General features: G+C 40.8%; 1 protein-coding gene across 1 annotated transcript in view; it reads left to right on the top strand.

The window, feature by feature from the left end:
- The window catches only part of LOC145393992 (teneurin-m-like), an 839,265-nt gene that overhangs the window by 657,955 nt on the left and 162,574 nt on the right, over positions 1 to 18,736 (top strand). The window contains exon 15 of the mRNA XM_080267963.1: positions 17,487 to 17,722. Within this exon, the coding sequence (XP_080124089.1) occupies positions 17,487 to 17,722 (236 nt within the window). The remainder of the gene's footprint in view (positions 1 to 17,486; positions 17,723 to 18,736) is intronic.

The following is an 18,736-nucleotide window of genomic DNA, read 5'->3' as shown; positions in this document are numbered from 1 at the left end:
GGTTGGGGTTTATTGCAAACATAATGCCACTCAAGGATGAGTGAGGCTGGTCACTCATCTTAAATGTCAGGACCAAATTGCCTACCCCCAGGCTCCTATGCTCCTCATGGGGTAACACAGGATTAGATGATGAATGAATAAATGAAATAAGTTATGTAGTTAATTCTTTCAGTTGAGCTACTTGGCCCTTACCAGTGCAGAAAGTAAATTGATTGCCCCTTTCTGTAGTCCCCTTCATTTATCTGCTACTTGTTTTGGAAAGCCTCTATCTTATGAAAAAAAAATCTACAGTTCCAAAGTACATCTCTATATTTCTGTTGTCATTGAGTAGGTGGATGGCTGCCATCAGTCCTGGGAGGTACAGTTGAGAACAGTGATACTGCACTACATCTCACTTGAACAGTTATTAAACTCTTACTCAGTAATCTGAAAATTTTGTTGGACTCCAAAGACTGCATTGCTGGGTTTCAGAATTCATTGCTTACCGACTTATTATTAATCATAAGAGAATAAATTGATATTTATGTCTGACTGTACAGATGTACCATGAGCATGAAGTGTAGCTACAGACCTGGTAACTACCCAGAGAGGCATCAATTAGGCAGGAAACATTTGGCTACAAAATTCAGCCACTCTGTAAGTTTTCTGAGTGACTGTACGTAGAATTAAAGCCCAAGCTGAGGCTTTCACATTGTTACAAATCTTATTACATATCTCTGTCTATCTATCTATTGCCAGACACCTCAATCCCGTTCGGGGTTGTCACAAACAAATCGCCTCCACATCGCCTTGTCCCCTGCCATTTCACTGCCTTGCTCCCAACTCATACCCCCCTCTCTCATATACCTCTCAACCCCATCCCTCCATTTCCTCCTCGGCCTCCCTCTCCCTCTCCCCCTCTCTCACATACACTCTCTTCGTCAGTCTTTCACCCTCCATCCTCCGCACATAGCCAAACCACCTCAGTGTATTCCTCCTAACGCTTCCTATCACATCCGAATCCACACCACAATGCTCCTTTTTATCCTCATTTGTCAGCCTGTCTCTCCATGTGACTCCACAGGCTCCTCTTAAATAACTCGTTTTCACTGCTCTCACTCTTGACTTGTGCCCTTCCAACAACGTCCAAGCTTCACTTCCATACATTAGAGTTGGTTTCACAGTACTGTCACGTATTAACTTTTTCACTTCCATGCTCACTTCCATGCTCACTTCCCTGTTTCTTTTCACTGCTTTCAAGGAACCAGCAACCTTTCTTCCCTGCTGTACCCTTTCAAGCACTTCACCCTTCAAACCTCCATCCTTACTCATCACACTACCCAAGTACTTAAATGTACTCACATCTTCCAATTCCTCACCATCCAACCTCGCTGTACATTCATTGACTTCACCTCTCTCAAACACCATCACATTATTCTTCCCTACATTCACCTTTAGATTCCGTTTCTTACACTCTCTCCCAAACTCATCCACCAAGCCTTGCAGCTCCCCTTCGTCTTCACTCAACAACACAGTATCATCTGCAAACAACAGTACAGGGAGTTTCCAAACACTACCCTCTCTCACCAGGGCCACTCCAACATCCACTGCCTACCTTGTACCTCTTTTATTACCTCATCCATGTACAGATTGAACAACCATGGAGACATGACACATCGCTGTTTCAACCCAACCTTCAAAGAGAAAAATTCATTCAGTTCACCATCCACACGCACTTCAGCCTTAGTACCATCATACATACTCTTCACAGCATTCAACAACTTCCCATCTACTCCATATATTCTTAATACTTTCCACAATCCTTGTCTATCCACCCTGTCATATGCTTTCTCCAAAAACATGAAATCTGCATACAACTTCTTTCCTTTCTCTAGAAACTTTTCTATTAAGGATCTAAGAATGAATATCTGATCTACACAACCTCTTCCCTTCCTAAAGCCTTCCTGTTCTTCTCCAACTAATTCCTCTGTTTTTTCCCTAACTCTGTCAATAAGTATCCTATCATGCACTTTTCCTATTATACTAAGAAGACAAATGCCCGTATGATTACCACACACTTTTTTTTCCCCCTTTTCCTTTGTACAAGGGAATAATTATACCTGACTTCCAATCCTCCGGAACTCTACCTTCCTCCCAGCCCAATCTGCACATCTTCCACTTCCTTTCTACTACTATCTCTCCCCCATGCTTCAACATTTCACCACACACTCCATCAACTCCTGGGGCTTTCCCCAATTTAACTTTCTTCATTGCTTCCACAACTTCTGTCCTACTGATTTCTTCCTGTCTTCTCACCTCTCTCCTTCTCGCAGCCATTCCCCAGCCACTTATACTCGCATCACTTCCATCCTCTATGTTCAACAGTTCCCTAAAGTGTTCTCTCCATCTGCTCACTTTTTCTCCCTTCTCCACTAGTAGTCTACCATTTTTATCTTTCACTCCCCTGCTAACTTCACTTCCACCCTGTCTTACTCTCTTCATCTCTTTCCAGAACATTTTCTTACAGTCCTTCCACTTTACACTCAAATTCCTTCCTCATCCACTCTCTTCTTACTCTCTCACTAATCTTTTTACCTCTCTCTTTCTTTCTACATATAACTCTCTCTTCCATCTCTCAACTTCTTCCATGCCCCTATTTCTCATCCATTCATTATATGCTTTCTTCTTTTGTGCCACAGCCTGTCTCACCTCTTCATTCCACTACACTGTTCCTTGCACCCCCCTCCGTCTTCTCTTCATCCCACACACCACATCACATGCTGCACATATTTCTTCTGTGAATATCCTGCACACACCTTCCACGTTCCCCATCTGCTCCAATTCATATTTGCCCAATCGTTCCTCCACTTCTCTCTTATATTCTGCCTTTTTCTCATCCTCATGTAACCTTTCCACTCTCCTTGCAAATATTCCTTCTTCCCGTCCTTCCCTTCTTCTATTACTCCATCGTATTTATATCTTGATTTTGGCCACCACCAATTAGTGGTCAGAAAGTCCACTCCCCCAAACTGTATAAGCTCTTGCATCCATTACACGTCTTTGTATCCTGTCATCTACACACACATAATCAGTCATTGCCTTCCTTTCATTCAGTTCACCACCCACCCTTCTCATCACTCGCCATGTATACCTGTGTATCATTTTGTGCCTGAAGAGGGTATTGGTTATCACCAACCCCCTCCCAGCACAAATGTCCACTAACGCACTTCCATTCTCATCTGTCTCAGCAGGCACACCCCACTCACCAACTATTCCATCCACCTTCACATTCCCTACTTTATCATTCATATCACCAATCAAAAACACTCTCACATTCCTTCCAAACTTTTCCATGGACACTTCCACATTTGTCCAGAACTCTTCTCTTATTCTGCATGCATGATCTTGCGTTGGCACATACACGCACACAATCGCCCACATTTATATTCAATCTTACCCACACAATCCTTGACCCAACTGATCCATACTCTCTTTTGTTCTTCTTCCATCTTTTACTCACAACACACACTTCTTCTTTTGCCCTCTCATTCTCAGCTCCTGCACATATACCCCATCCATACTCCCATTCTCTCACCCTCTCACCTCTTCATTTAGTGTCAGTTATTCCACATACATCAACTTTCGCACCCTCAAGCACCTGGACAATCTCTCTCTCTTTCACCTCATCATTCGCACCTCTTTCATTCCACGTTCCGATTACCATCTCCTTTGTCCGGTCCTTGGTCGTCATCTTTTGGTCAGTCCTTGTCCGAGGCTTCTTGTTTGTCTTTTTAGTTAGTTGTTTTCCAGGGAGGGGCACTAACATATCTCAAATTTCCTTTTTCCAACAGTTTCAGGCATTTATTGGAAAGTAATTTGCTGGTCATAGAAATTGGTTTAGCTTCCAGTAAATGGAAAACATCATCTGTATCATAGCCAACCCCAGCATGGGGATTCCCTAAGTCTAAGAGGCATCAAGTCATTTTTATTTATGTATGAAGCAAAAGCAGTGCAGACAGGTAAGTTTTCAGCTGCTTGGTGGCCACAGTAAAGGTTGTCATGGTAGTTTGAGATACACCTGAAAAACTAAGACATGATTCTAAGACATTTTTGCGACAGATGCTTAGAGTCATACACTAGCTTAGTAAGTGATCCTGTCAAAGAAGTTAAACCAGGCAGTTAGACCTCATCAGATAAGGTTCAAAAAATATAATGCAGACTTTTCTTTTCGATAGCATGTGATGAATTTATCTTCTGTAATGTTTCCAGTTTTGTAATACAGTTACCTAAAACTAAACACCTCAGCTTTTTTTTTTTTTTTTTTTTTTTAATGCGAGGAAGAAGGAACCAAAGGCCATGAGCCCGCAGTAACAGTTCCCTCCAAGAGAAAAACAAAATACAATAGAGAGCCAAATTCAAGATCCGATCACTTTGAGATGCCTGGACACACTGCGTTTAAAAGACTGGAGATCATAGGCAGCAGGAAATACAGACAGAGGGAGACAGTTCCAGAGTTGACCTGTTGCATAAATGAAAGACTGGGAGTAACGGTTAACTCTTGCATTAGAGAGTTGGACAGAAAAGGGATGAGAGTTTGCTGCCAGACAGGTGCTATGCGCCCGTCATAGAGGTGGAGGAATGCAAGCAGACAGTTCAGAGGAGCAGTGACCATTAAAGTAGCGATAGAAAAGAGATAAAGATGCAACAGTGCGGCGAAGAGACAGAAGGGAGTCGGTAAGAGGAGGAGAGTTAATGAGACGAAAAGCCTTTGACTCCACCCTATTGAGAAGAGCTGTATGTGGGGAGCCTCCCCACACATGAGAGTTGTACTCCACATAGGGGCGGATAAAACCCCTGTATAGAGTCAACAGTTGTGCAGGGGTAAAGAAAGAACGGAGTCGGCTTAGCACACCCAATCTCTTGGAAGCAGATTTTACAATCAATCATTTCCTGTGGCACCCTCGGGGATGCATAGGGCCTCGATGAACTCACACCACCACATCCTATCTTGTGCTAACTCCTCAAGATCTCCCCAACACTCATCTCCAGCTTCCCGTCTCATTGTCCTCACCCACGTCTCTTTTGGCCTTCCTCTACCTCTCCTACCAGGTGCCACCCACCCTGGTGTACCTCGTACTATTCCCTGTCTCCTATACACATGTCCTAGCCACTTCCATCGTGAGAATCTAACATACTCATCGATCGGCTGCACTCCCGTTATTTCTCTAATTCTACTATTTGGTATCCTTTCCCACCACTTAACTCCTAATATTCTTCTAAGTGCTTTATTTTCAAACACCAAGAATTTATTTTCCATAGTCACTGTGCTGTACCAAGACTCATGTCCATAAATTAAGATACTCCTAACCATTACCTTATAAAGTTTGATTTTTGTATGCACAGAGAAATTGTTATTATTCCAAATATTTTTAAGCATTCCCATTGCCTGATTAGCCTTCTTTAACCTTTCCTCGAATTCAAAGTTCAAAGAACCATCCTTGGCTAAATAAGATTTTACAAGAGATGTAATATGATCTTTCCAAGATAAGTCCAGAGTAAATGAAACCCCAAGCATGTTCAAGGATGATGCAGGATTAAGCTTCGTTTTCGTTTTCGTTTTTAAAGGCTCCAACATGCTTGCATGTGTCGGCCTTGGTCACCTAATGGCGGCTCTCCATTATTAAACATTAGTGGGTATACCTGTGGAAGATTTTGTCGGGTTGATATGTGTAAGAACTGAGTCTTAGATGCATTAAAAACAACCATATTATTTTTACCCCAGTCAGAGATACGAGCCAAGTCAGACATTAGGTGTGCCATAGCCTCATCCCTTGCTTGTTGAAGTAACTGCTGAGATGGGCGTTGCGGGAACCGAATGGAAAGGTGAAGGATGGAGTCATCAGCGTATGAGTGGATAGGGTTAGATGTACAGCTTAGAAGATTATTGATGAATAAAAGGAAGAGAGTTGGTGATAGGACAGAGCCCTGAGGAACACCACTGTTGATAGATCTAGGAGAAGAACGATGGCCATCTACAACAGCGGCTATAGAACGACCAGAAAGGAAGCTAACGATGAAGGCACAGATAGAAGGATAGAAACCGTAGGAGGGCAATTTGGAAATTAAAGATTTATGCCAGACTCGATCGAAAGCCTTTGAGATGTCAAGTGCAATGGCAAAGCTTTTGCCAAAGTCCCGAAAGGAGGATGACCAGGAGTCTGAAAGGTAGGTGAGAAGATCGCCAGTGGAGCGTCCCTGACGGAACCCATACTAACGATCGGAAAGAAGGTTGTGTGAAACATGGTTAGCTATATTTATTTATTTTCACTTTGAAAAAAAAGAGCTCTTTCATCTGGGATCCTAGATGTATGGGGTCCAGAGTAGAAAAAAAAAAAATCATCCTTGGCATTGGTACAGCATAGGAAGAGTTTGAGGCACTCTTACCCCAAATAAGTCCATACTCCAGGGTAAGTGTAGAGTGATAGAAACACACAGTATCAACCATTGATAAGTTGAGGAGAGAGCTGCTTTTGCTCTGGTAACTTTCCAACCCATCCAGTGGTGAGAAAAGAGGTCGAGATGGTGAATAAAAAAAATTTTAAAGGAAGCTTTGTTAACAGTACTCTCAATTTTCCATTGTATTGTGGCCAAGGAGATGTCAGATAGTGACATACTGATGGATGGTGTAGTAGTTCACCCTAAGGGGGGTCTAACTCCCTGTAAAACTCTATACCTTTACTGTATAATTGTTCAAACATAGAGAAACATCCTAACCTCTTCACCACAATGATGCACCCTGTACATCATTTCTAGACAGTAGGAATATACAAGGATGTACCCAGGATGTCAAAAGCCAGTGCATTATTATGCAGATAGCAGAGGGTTGTCTAAAGCTTCCTAGCTCCTCATGCTACTACTTGGATATAGTACTGGTGGGAAGATAAGCTCATGGCGAAGGTGTTAAATACTGAAATATTCACGATAAAATATCATTGTACAGTACTGTAAAGCTGCCAGGATAGTGTTTGGGTGAAGAGATGAATGGCATGCATTTCGATTTGGGGGTTTCCCAGGGAAAATTCAGCCATTTAGTTTGATGGATAATGACATATGGTGGGAAATGTAGTGATAATTGATAGTCTACTGTATTTTTATTTTCTCGAGGATTTTGACTCTTCTCTGTAAAGGAGTTCTTCCCAGCTAGGATAACAATCTGGTGGCAGTCAGACAAACTGTAAGTGTATTAGGAAATTCTGGAATGGAAGTGTATATAGGATGCTGAAACAGGTCTGTCTGAAGACTGAGGGCAGTGTTAGAACAGAATGAACGTGTGGGGAAGTAAAAATTGAAACTAGTATGCTAATGATACAGATGGATGAGGAAGAGGACAGCTTTAATAGTAGCCTGGATACATTTATCTAACAGCTCACCCAGGTAGGTTTCTGAGAAATCAGAATAAGATAAAAATGAGTGCAAAATGAGAAATGGGCTGTTTAAAGAAAGTAAGTATTTTTAGTCATTTGGAAGTATAATTCAGTATATAATTATAATAGCAAGGATTTTAAAGAAAATAAAGACATCTGCTGGAAAGAGGGGTGATTAGACAACTGCTTTGATCTTTAATCATTGTTTGTGAATATGAAATGTGAATTTCTAATTATTGTATAAACTTGAGAGCTTCAGCTGCAAGAAAAATAAATGTGTGATGAATTTTAACTAAGTTAAATTGTTTGTGTATTGATTATGTATTACATTATTGGCAGATAATGAAAAGCAAATTAGTAAATGGTAAAAAAAAATTTATGATGTTCGTTGGAATCAACTGAAGGTTTACTTGGCTAAAAGTACAAAGTACACTATTAGTTTTTGAGAGAAGAAAGTACAAATTTATTAATTTCAAGTCACAGTATAAACAGTGTCCTGTGAAATGTTTGCCAATCTTCAGAAGGTGATTCTTGGAATAATTTTTGGTTATAAATGTTATATCAACATGAGTCCATTTCTCAGTTTTTACAGACCTACAAGTACTGAAGACCTAATGGGCAAAAATGGTGTCACTTGTACCAGTTATTCACTCGTAAGGTAATCAGTACTTGTAGCCCCATAACAGTTGAGACTTGGACCCTTGATGTTGTCACATTAACCCTCTCGCACTTTTTCAAGGCATCCTGAGTCCAACCACTTCCAAGTACTGAGTGACCGTCTCTCGCCAGCCCAGACTCCATGCTCCCCACACTCCTCACTCAGCGATTTGTGCAGTATCAGAAACTGATTTCAATCATTTCATTCCCCTGCCTTTAACTGTATTGTTTTGAAACTGGTTTATGTTATGAATTAATGAATGATCTTCCTAATGAATGAAAAAAAAAATTAAAAAAGGAATTACCATTTTGTATTATTCACTTATCTATTCAGTGCTCATTTACTCACAGACATTTAAACATTTCGGCACTGAGTATTGAATATTGTAGAGCATTTATGTGTGATCCATTTCGTTAAAAAATGGCACTTCTAGCTATACTAGAACATTTTTTATGGCATACGGAATAACAATAGTTGTTCATCATGCCTCGCCGCTCTGAGTGAACTGTTTCCTATCAGTTCATTCTTGCCTGCCCAGACCTCACGCTCCACACATTCCTCACTCAGTGATTTGTGCGGCATCAAAAAATGGTTACAATCATTTCATTCCCCTGCCCTAATTTTTAGCTGTATTGTTATGAAACTGATACATGTTACAAATGAATAAATGATCTTCCTAATGAATGAAAAAAAATAAATAAATAAATAAAAGGATATAAAACACCATACTTTATCGTTCAGTAATGTATTCATTTACTCACTGACATATATCTATCTATCTATCTATATACCTAGGCTGCTTCCCCCAAGGAAAGGGAGGTAGCCGAGACAGGACGACTCACTCTCCATTTACTCATCCTTTCAAACACATTCATTCGCATCTTAGCCCCAAAGGGAAGAACGGACAGATCCTCACCGCATCACACCGCACAAGGGTCAACTGCGCAATGCAATCAGTGACATCCGCAGCAGGGCCCGACAGCAGAACTGGTTTACCCCTGCCACATCATAACAGACCCATCCCTTTACCCGCACCTGACCTGACTAGCTGATCAGACCAAATGCGGGAGAATATCCTCTCAGGGCTGCATCATCACTTATTCATTCACAATTTCTCTCCATTTATTTCTGTCACGCACAGCCACTCTTCCTTGCTCAACAGACATCCCTCTCGCATCCAGCGCTCTCTTCACACTGTCCATCTATCCTATTCGTGGTCTTCCTCTCAGCCTTACACCTCTCACATCAGATCTAGTTATCTTTTTCACCAATCGCTCATTATCCATTCTCTCCATATGCCCAAACCATTGCAACACCCTCTGCTCAGCTCTACCAGCCATCTCCCGAACAACTCCAGTTCTCCTTCGCACTTCATCATTTCGCACTCAATCCATACGCGTCACTCCACACATACTCCTCAGACATCTCATCTCCATTACATTCAAACTTTTCCTCTCTGCTACACCCATATTCCATGTTTCAGCCCCCTCCTACACCTCCCCCTTCCGAACCTGTCAGGGTGACCCAATGGCACTTTGACAGGGCAGACTGGGATGGATTTAGAAATTATCTTGCTGATGTTCCATGGCAGTCTTTCTTCTCTAGTGATCCCAATTCTACCCAGTCCCACATTTGTGACTTAATACTAGCTGGTATGGATTTATTCATACCAAGTCAACAATTCACTAAAAGATCAAACTCTCCAAAATGGTTTGATGGCAATTGTGCCAGAGCAACAGCCCAAAAGTCATTAGCATATAACTCTTACTTAAAATCAAAAACACCTGAATCACTCTCCCAATTTAAAATTGCTAGAAATCATGCAAAAGCTGTATTAAATCTATCTAAATCAAACTTTCTTCAAAAGCAAGCATCAAAACTACTTAACAACCCTAATGACAATAGAATATTCTGGTCAACTCTTAATTCTTTCAATAATAACTTTAACAAGTCATCTTCCATTCCCCCACTAAAATCTTCAGATGGCAATATTACAAATGACCCACGTGGGAAAGCAGATATCTTTGCTAGTACCTTTGCAAGAAACTCTACCATAGATGATACCAGCCAGAATGTCTCAGTACTGGAACTTGATTCTCCCGAAATTGCCCCACTTAAAATACAGACAAGATTTGTAAAATCCATCCTAGACAATTTACCTACCAACAAAGCTCCAGGTCCAGATGGAATTCCGCCAATTGTTTTGAAAAAGTGTTCCCCTGAACTTGCCTCTGTCCTAGCTAAATTATTCAGACTATGCATACGTACTTCTTTATTCCCAAATTCATGGAAAGAAGCCAATATCCACCCAGTTCCGAAGAAAGGAAGTTCGTCTGACCCCTCCAATTACAGACCAATAGCTATCACATCTTCTCTTGGTAAGGTATTTGAAACTTTAATTAATAAGCATATTGTTAAACATCTTGAATCCAACAAATTAATTAATGATAGACAATACGGTTTTTGCCACGAAAGATCCACCATTGACATACTCAATCTCTTAACTCATACCATCCATCAATCAATTGATCTTTTTGGAGAAACTCATGCAGTAGCTCTTGATATCTGTAAAGCTTTTGATAGAGTATGGCACCGTTCCCTGCTGTCCAAACTCCCTTGCTATGGACTAACGTCTTTTGTTCCTTTGATTTCTTCTTATCTTAGTGACAGGAAAATAAGAGTAAAAGTAGATGATGTATATTCGAATTTCCACTCAGTTAACGCCGGCGTGCCGCAGGGATCAGTTCTGGCGCCAACCCTATTTCTGGTTCATATTAATGATCTCTTATCTGTCACTCACAATCCCATTCACTCATATGCAGATGACTCAACACTACATAGTTCATTCACACTCAGACATCCATTTACAATGTCTTATATCTCTACCTCTCAACTCAATACAGCCATCTCCATAAATCAAGATCTATCTACAATCAGTGAATGGGGACAAAACAACTTTGTCTCTTTTAATGCTAGTAAAACTAAATATATACAGTTTACTAATAGACAGATATTGCCAGATTCGTACATTACCTTCAGTGCTACTAATGTTCCCATCTCCAAAAGTATTGAAATTCTTGGTGTCTCACTTAACAGTGCCCTCAGCTGGACCTCTCATGTCAGATCACTTGCTAAAACCGCCTCAAAGAAACTTGGATTATTGTACAGAGTCCGTAACTTCTTCGCCGATGAGCAGTTAGCTATAATTTATAAGAGTCATGTGCGCTCTCAGCTTGAATATTGCTCACCCTTGTGGAATGGTTGTGGAGAGGTTGCATTAAGACAACTAGACAAAATTCAGAATAAAGCTGTTAGAATCATTAACAACCCTGCCATTACATATAAACTACCTCCCCTGCAAGTAAGAAGGAATGTTGCCTCCCTTGCATTATTTTACAGATATTTTTTTGGCAAATGCTCAGACGAAGTTGCGTCCATGGTGCCACCTCTCCATGCCTTCCCTCGTGCTACACGGGCATCTGGTAGCGCTCATGACTGGAATGTCACTCAACCATATTGCAGAACTTCTGCCTATCAGAATTCTTTCATTCCCCGAACTGCATCTCTCTGGAACTCGCTTCCCCAGAGTTGTTTTCCTCCAAATTTCATCCTACAACTGTTCAAGTCTAACTGTTACAGATATTTTATGAACAGAGGACACCAGTAATCTGGTGTATGGATTATTTTTTTTCTCCATTTGTTTTTCCTTCCTCCGTTCTGTTATTTAAAAAAAAAAAAAAAAAAAAAAAGTCGGTACCACAACACCCTCATACATATATACAGTGTGTAAGTACTGTATATGAGTATATGTCAGTGAGTAAATGAATACGTTACTGAATGATAAAGTATGGTGTTTTATATCCTTTATTTATTTTTTTTTTCATCCATTGGGAAGGTCATTCATTCATTTGTAACATGTATCAGTTTCATAACAATACAGTTAACAATTAGGGCAGGGGAATAAAATGATTGTAATCATTTTTCGATGCCGCACAAATCACTGAGTGAGGAATGCGGGGAACATGAGGTCTGGGCGGGTGAGAATGAAATGACAGGAAACGGTTCACTCAGAGTGGCCAGGCATGATGAACGACTATTGTTATTTCGTACGCTATAAAAATTTTTCTAGTATAGTTAGAAGTGTCATTTTTTATGGAATGGATTGCAGATAAATGCTCTATAATATTCTATAATCATTGCCAAAATGTTTTTATGTCTGAGTAAATGTGCATTGAATAAATAAGTGACTGATACAATATGTTAATTCCATTTTTTATTTATTTATTTATTTTTTTCCATTTATTAGGAAGATCAATTGTGGTAGGTGGGGGCGCTCATCATCCACTCACTCAGTGTAGTGCTGCTGTCAGGTGTCTGCCCTTTCCTCTCCTCTCTCCATTCCTTCCATCCTCTTCCGTCTTCCTTTACATCATTTTTTTCTTGTCCTTCTGCCTGTGGGTAACTTTATACTACCTCTTCTGTCTTTCTTTCCTTCATGCTTTCCTCTTCCTTCTGCCTGTGGGTGACTCTACACTGAGTGACAAGCCAAATGGTTTCCTGTACACCAGGAAACCATTTACTGTGCTGGGTGGTAACCATATAACCAAATTTTGGCGCCTGGTGGTTTAGTGAGTAATTATTGCACTTCAATCGGATTGAGTCGGTGAAGGTTTATATCCAAGAAGTGGTTGGGGTTGATTGCTCATGTAATGCCACTCAGGATGAGTGAGGCTGGCCACTCTCATCTTAAATGTCAGGACCAACTGCTTAGCCCCAGGCTCCTACGCTCCTCATGGGGCAATGTAGGATTGGATGATGGATGGATAGAGGAAGAACAAACAACAAATTATTGTGAAAAAAAAATACAGCAAATTACATGGTTGGACTCAACCTACGTCAAAAGAGTGTGAGCGGTTTATTTCACTTGGACAAATCCTGAATCAAAAGAGTGTGAGCTGTTGGATTTCTCTTGGACGAATCCTGTGTTGAAAGATTGTGAGCGGTTGGATTCTTCACCGGGCCCCTGTGTATGAAAGGGTTAATATTCAAAGTTAACTCAGGAATCCCTCCTTGTAGTTTGGCACATTGCAGGACACACTTTATGAAGTATGCAGAGGCAATAATTTTAACTGTCAAATCAGAATAGGGATTGAGCTTTTTAAGGATCAATCAATCAATCATTTCCTGTGGCACCCTCGGGGATGCATAGGGCCTCGATGAACTCACACCACCACATCCTATCTTGTGCTAACTCCTCAAGATCTCCCCAACACTCATCTCCAGCTTCCCGTCTCATTGTCCTCACCCACGTCTCTTTTGGCCTTTCTCTACCTCTCCTACCAAGTGCCACCCACCCTGGTGTACCTCGTACTATTCCCTGTCTCCTATACACATGTCCTAGCCACTTCCATCGTGAGAACCTAACATATTCATCGACCGGCTGCACTCCCGTTATTTCTTTAATTCTACTATTTGGTATCCTTTCCCACCACTTTACTCCTAATATTCTTCTAAGTGCTTTGTTTTCAAACACCAAGAATTTATTTTCCATAGTCACTGTGCTGTACCAAGACTCGTGTCCATAAATTAAGATACTCCTAACCATTACCTTATAAAGTTTGATTTTTGTATGCACAGAAAAATTGTTATTATTCCAAATATTTTTAAGCATTCCTATTGCCTGATTAGCCTTCTTTAACATTTCCTCGAATTCAAAGTTCAAAGAACCATCCTTGGCTAAATAAGTACCTAAATATTTAAACCTATCAACTTGCTTTACAACCATACCTCCAATTACACATTCCTGCGCATTTTCCATATTCATAATGATTATTTCAGTTTTTCCACAATTAATAACCAAACCCACCTTGCGACCTTCACTCACCAAACAGTCCAACACTCTCTGCATCTCTTCTGGCCCATCACAAATCAAAACTATATCATCTGCATAATCTAAATCCAAAAGTTTCCTGTTCTCTCCCCAAAGTATACCTGCACCGGTTTCTGTTCCAGTGCGTTTCATAATGTAATCAATGACCAATCTATCTATCTATCTATATACCTAGGCTGCTTCCCCCAAGGAAAGGGAGGTAGCCGAGACAGGACGACTCACTCTCCATTTACTCATCCATTCAAACACATTCATTCGCATCTTAGCCCCAAAGGGGAGAACGGACAGATCCTCACCGCACCACACCGCACAAGGGTCAACTGGGCAATGCAATCAGTGACATCCGCAGCAGGGCCCGACAGCAGAACTGGTTTACCCCTGCCACATCATAACAGACCCATCCCCTTACCCGCACCTGACCTGACTAGCTGATCAGACCAAATGCGGGAGAATATCCCCTCAGGGCTGCGTCATCACTTATTCATTCACAATTTCTCTCCATTTATTTCTGTCACGCACAGCCACTCTTCCTTGCTCAACAGACATCCCTCTCGCATCCAGCGCTCTCTTCACACTGTCCATCCATCTTATTCGTGGTCTTCCTCTCAGCCTTACACCTCTCACATCAGATCTAGTTATCTTTTTCACCAATCGCTCATTAACCATTCTCTCCATATGCCCAAACCATTGCAACACCCTCTGCTCAACTCTACCAGCCATCTCCCGAACAACTCCAGTTCTCCTTCGCACTTCATCATTTCGCACCCGATCCATACGCGTCACTCCACACATACTCCTCAGACATCTCATCTCCATTACATTCAAACTTTTCCTCTCTGCTACGCGATAGAACACCACCTTGAATTACTCCGGACTTGACTTCAAACAAATCACTCAGACAACCATCAACCATCACTTTACAAAATGTGTCCTCATGCATGTTCATAATGACCCTCACAAACTCCTCTGGTATTCCATAATGTCTCATGATCTTCCCCATAGTCTCTCTCGAAACACTATCAAAAGCCTTTTCAAAATCAACAAAACAAAGACTTAACGATACTCTCATTTCATTAAGGAAGTCAGTAATTTTACAAGAGGTCGGATGAGCAAGCGTAAGTATGAAAGTATATGATGGTGAGGTAGGAGAGAGAACATGCATGGAAAAAGAGTGATCAGGAACTTGACTTGTGACTTGGAAAAGGATTCCATTGGCAGGGAAGTTAAGGAGGAGCTGAGGGTTATTGCTTGTGCACCGGTTATTATTTACTGCTGGTCTTTGACATTTGGCGCAAGAACTCCATTATTCAGTTTAATTATTACTGGTACCTATGGCTGTGAAACCTTGTAGGTGGAGTATGTGGTAGTATTGTAAGTGAAAGAGCAAAAGATATTGTGTTTGAATGGAAGCAAAGAAACAGAGAGACTATAAGGACATTTGAACAGAAAGACAGAGTGTTTGAAAGTAAGATATGAGGTGATGTTACAAGGGGAAGACATTTAGAGAAAGGTGGTAGAGGAAGAAGGGTGGTTAAGAGAACTAGAAATGTGCTATGACAAAATGACTTTTGAGATTTTTTTTTTTTTAATTAACACCTCTGTGGAGAAGTTCTCAAGAAGAGATAATGCATTAGCAAGGTACACCCACGAATCAAAGTTCCGACACCCCCTTGGTTGGTAGTAAGTCGAAGCCAAGGCTAATGATAGGCTAAGCGATCAGACACACTAGCTTAGCAGATTGATAACAAGACTCTGAGGTTGTGCTTCACACTTCACAGCTGGAATTTTCGAAGAGAATGATACAAACAGAGCAGGGAAGGTTTATTGCTATTGTCTATGTAATGTGCATCTGAATGACTTTTTTTTTCATGCATGTGATAGGTAGAGTGAATTAAAATTACCATGTTGTGACAAATGAGTGAAAATCCTGTAGAAATGCTGAACTGCAGCTTCAAATATCCATTATATTTGAAGCACCATGGTAGGCTACACAATCAGTGGTTGGGCTAACTCAGAGAGAAGGGGTCCAGCAGTATACAGTACCTTATATATTTATATATATATATATCCATCCATCCATCCATCATCCAATCCTATGTTGCCCCATAAGGAGCATAGGAGCCCGGGGCTAGGCAGTTGGTCCTGACATTTAAGATGAGTGACCAACCTCACTCATCCCTGAGTGGCATTACGTGAGCAATAAAGTCAAATGTCCACCCCTTAAGGGATTATGGCATCTGGCAATAGATAGATAGACACTCCTTGGATATAAACCTTCACCAGCTCAATCCGATTGGAGCACAATAATTACCCACTAAACCACCAGGTGCCAAAATTTGGTTATATGGTTACCACCCAGCATAGTAAATAGTTTCCTGGTGTACAGGAAGCCATTTGGCTTGTCACTCAGTGTAGAATCACCCATAGGCAGAAGAAAGAGGAAAGAATGAAGAAATAAAAGACAGAAGAGGGAGTGTAAAGTCACCCGTAGGCAGAAGGACGAGGAAAGAATGAGGTAAAGAAAGATAGAAGAAGATGGAAGGAAAGAGGGACGGAGGAGAGGACAGGGCAGACACCCGAAAGCAGCACTACATTGAGTGAGTGGATGATGAGCACCCCCACCAACCACTGATATATACAGTATATATATAAATATATATATATATATATATATATATATATATATATATATAGGCGAACTGAACATGGCTGGAAATTTTTGTGAAAATCCGTCAAACGGTCTAGGAGTAATTTGGGGGATGGACAGACAGACAAGCCACCCGGTATACAGCTGGGACCTGTTCCTGGGATACCACCCTACTTACCTCATTTGCAGGGTTGATTACAGTATGATAATATTTTAAAATATGCTATTTTACTTTCTGTGAGAATATCATACTGCTATAAGTATTGCTGCAACAGTGCATTTACATGACAAACTTTTCATTTCTTTCTGATTGGTGTTGTGCTTTGTTTGTAAACAAAGAGATTATTTCTAGCTCTACCAACACATTACGTCAATCCTAACATGTAATATAAACCATACTTGTGTCAAATCCTAACCATGTTTTTCACATATTTTGGTAATATGTTACCCTAACTGCATATATGCCTATATTATCCAGACAAATAATAAGTTGAAGTTTAGAAACATAATCCCTGTAGTACTTGTCTTCTTTGATTGCAGGGCTTATACTGTACTGTACTTGTAAAGTGTGAGATATAAACTCGTTACCAATTTGCAGTGCCAGTCTGTTCAATCTTTCAGCTTTTCATCAGCCTTGGCCTCGACTCCTTACCAGCCAGGGAGATGTCGGAACTTTGGTTCATGGGTGTACATATAAATAGATAGATAAATAGAGTAACAGAGGAGAACAACATTGCCAGATTAAGAATGCATAATCTAGCCGCCAAATCTTAAATTTAGGTATGCTGTGTATGTTGATTGTACTAAATGTGAGAGGTCCTTCTGTAACCTCTTCCATAATTTTATGAGTGATAAATGTTGCAACTGAAGATAAAACACACTTTTCAGATTGTAGTGACAAACACCATAGTGATGACAATGGCTGAAGTAGTTCCCCCTCCACCACCTTTTCCTTGTCCTGACCACAACTATGATGCCCTCAAGCCAGTGGTCTTAGCCACTTGGAAGCACGGCTTCCAGGGTGGCTGCCCAGAACGTTCAGCTATTCTCACGGAATCTCAAGTTGTCCAGGAGAGTCTCAGCATCCCAGGCACAGGACTTCATCTTGTCTACCATTCATCAAGGTTTGCTTGATTTTATAAAACTGCCCAGTCATTTTGGTTTTCATCATTCAATATCAACTCTCTCTTTACTCGATTTCTTGGTCATCCATCATTTCCCCATCTTTACCTGTAGTCATAATTTTTTTTTTATCTTGCTGTCTTTCAGTGCCAAGAGAGAGCTTAGGATAAGGGGAGGAAATAGTCTTTCAGATCGCAGGAAATTATAGTACTGTAATCCCTGTAATATCCAGATGCCCATTTTCCAGACATCCCCAATAACCAGACATTTTTGTCCCGGGATCCAGTATTCCCAAAATGGGCCAAAAAACACAAGAAAATCAAAAAAATCTGACTTTTTTTCCCACTCGTAATTTGAAATTGCCATATGGCGCCGAACAGCTGTTACACCATGATCCCTTCACCCTTCCTTCCTCCCCCCTCCCCCCTCCCCTGTCAGGGTTGCCATTTGGTATTTTTCATTACCAAATGTGGGCCAATTTGGTAATGAAAAATTCGTTTGGTAATCAGTCAGAATAATACAATACCAAATGGATTTTTCACATGTATGAGGATACACAGGATGGAGATGGTGGATTGTTTGCTCTCTCTGATTAGTTTGGTAGCCTGTATAGCGTGATAATAATCAACATGCTGTTAATTATAAGAAGAATGATTACATGTATTTCCACTTGTGTATATAATTAGTGAAGAATAGATGCTAGCTTTACAAATTTGGTAATGAAAGTTAAAATTGGTAATGAAAATTGAGGAGTTTGGTAATGTGGCCATTGCGATCTGGCAACTCTGTTACCCCGCCATCATCAACAGTCACAACCTAACTCCGATTGAGAGCAGATGCTTATAGCAATGCAAGCCACAGGTGCTCGTTTTTTGTAAATAAACAGTGAATAAACTGCAATACCTCGCCACTAGAACATACGGGAATTTACAGTGTTGTGCAGTGTTAAGAAATTAGAATTTAGAGTGCAAAGGATTAACTGTGGACTGCAAACTGGCGGTTCAAACCAGTCCAGG

The sequence above is a fragment of the Coenobita brevimanus genome, chromosome 26 (genome assembly GCF_032717465.1).
Source record: "Coenobita brevimanus isolate Jiangsu-jjx chromosome 26, ASM3271746v2, whole genome shotgun sequence".
NCBI lineage: Eukaryota > Metazoa > Arthropoda > Malacostraca > Decapoda > Coenobitidae > Coenobita > Coenobita brevimanus.
The sequence above is the reverse complement of the archived record's forward strand: the minus strand, read 5'-3'. Positions and strand labels throughout refer to the sequence as shown.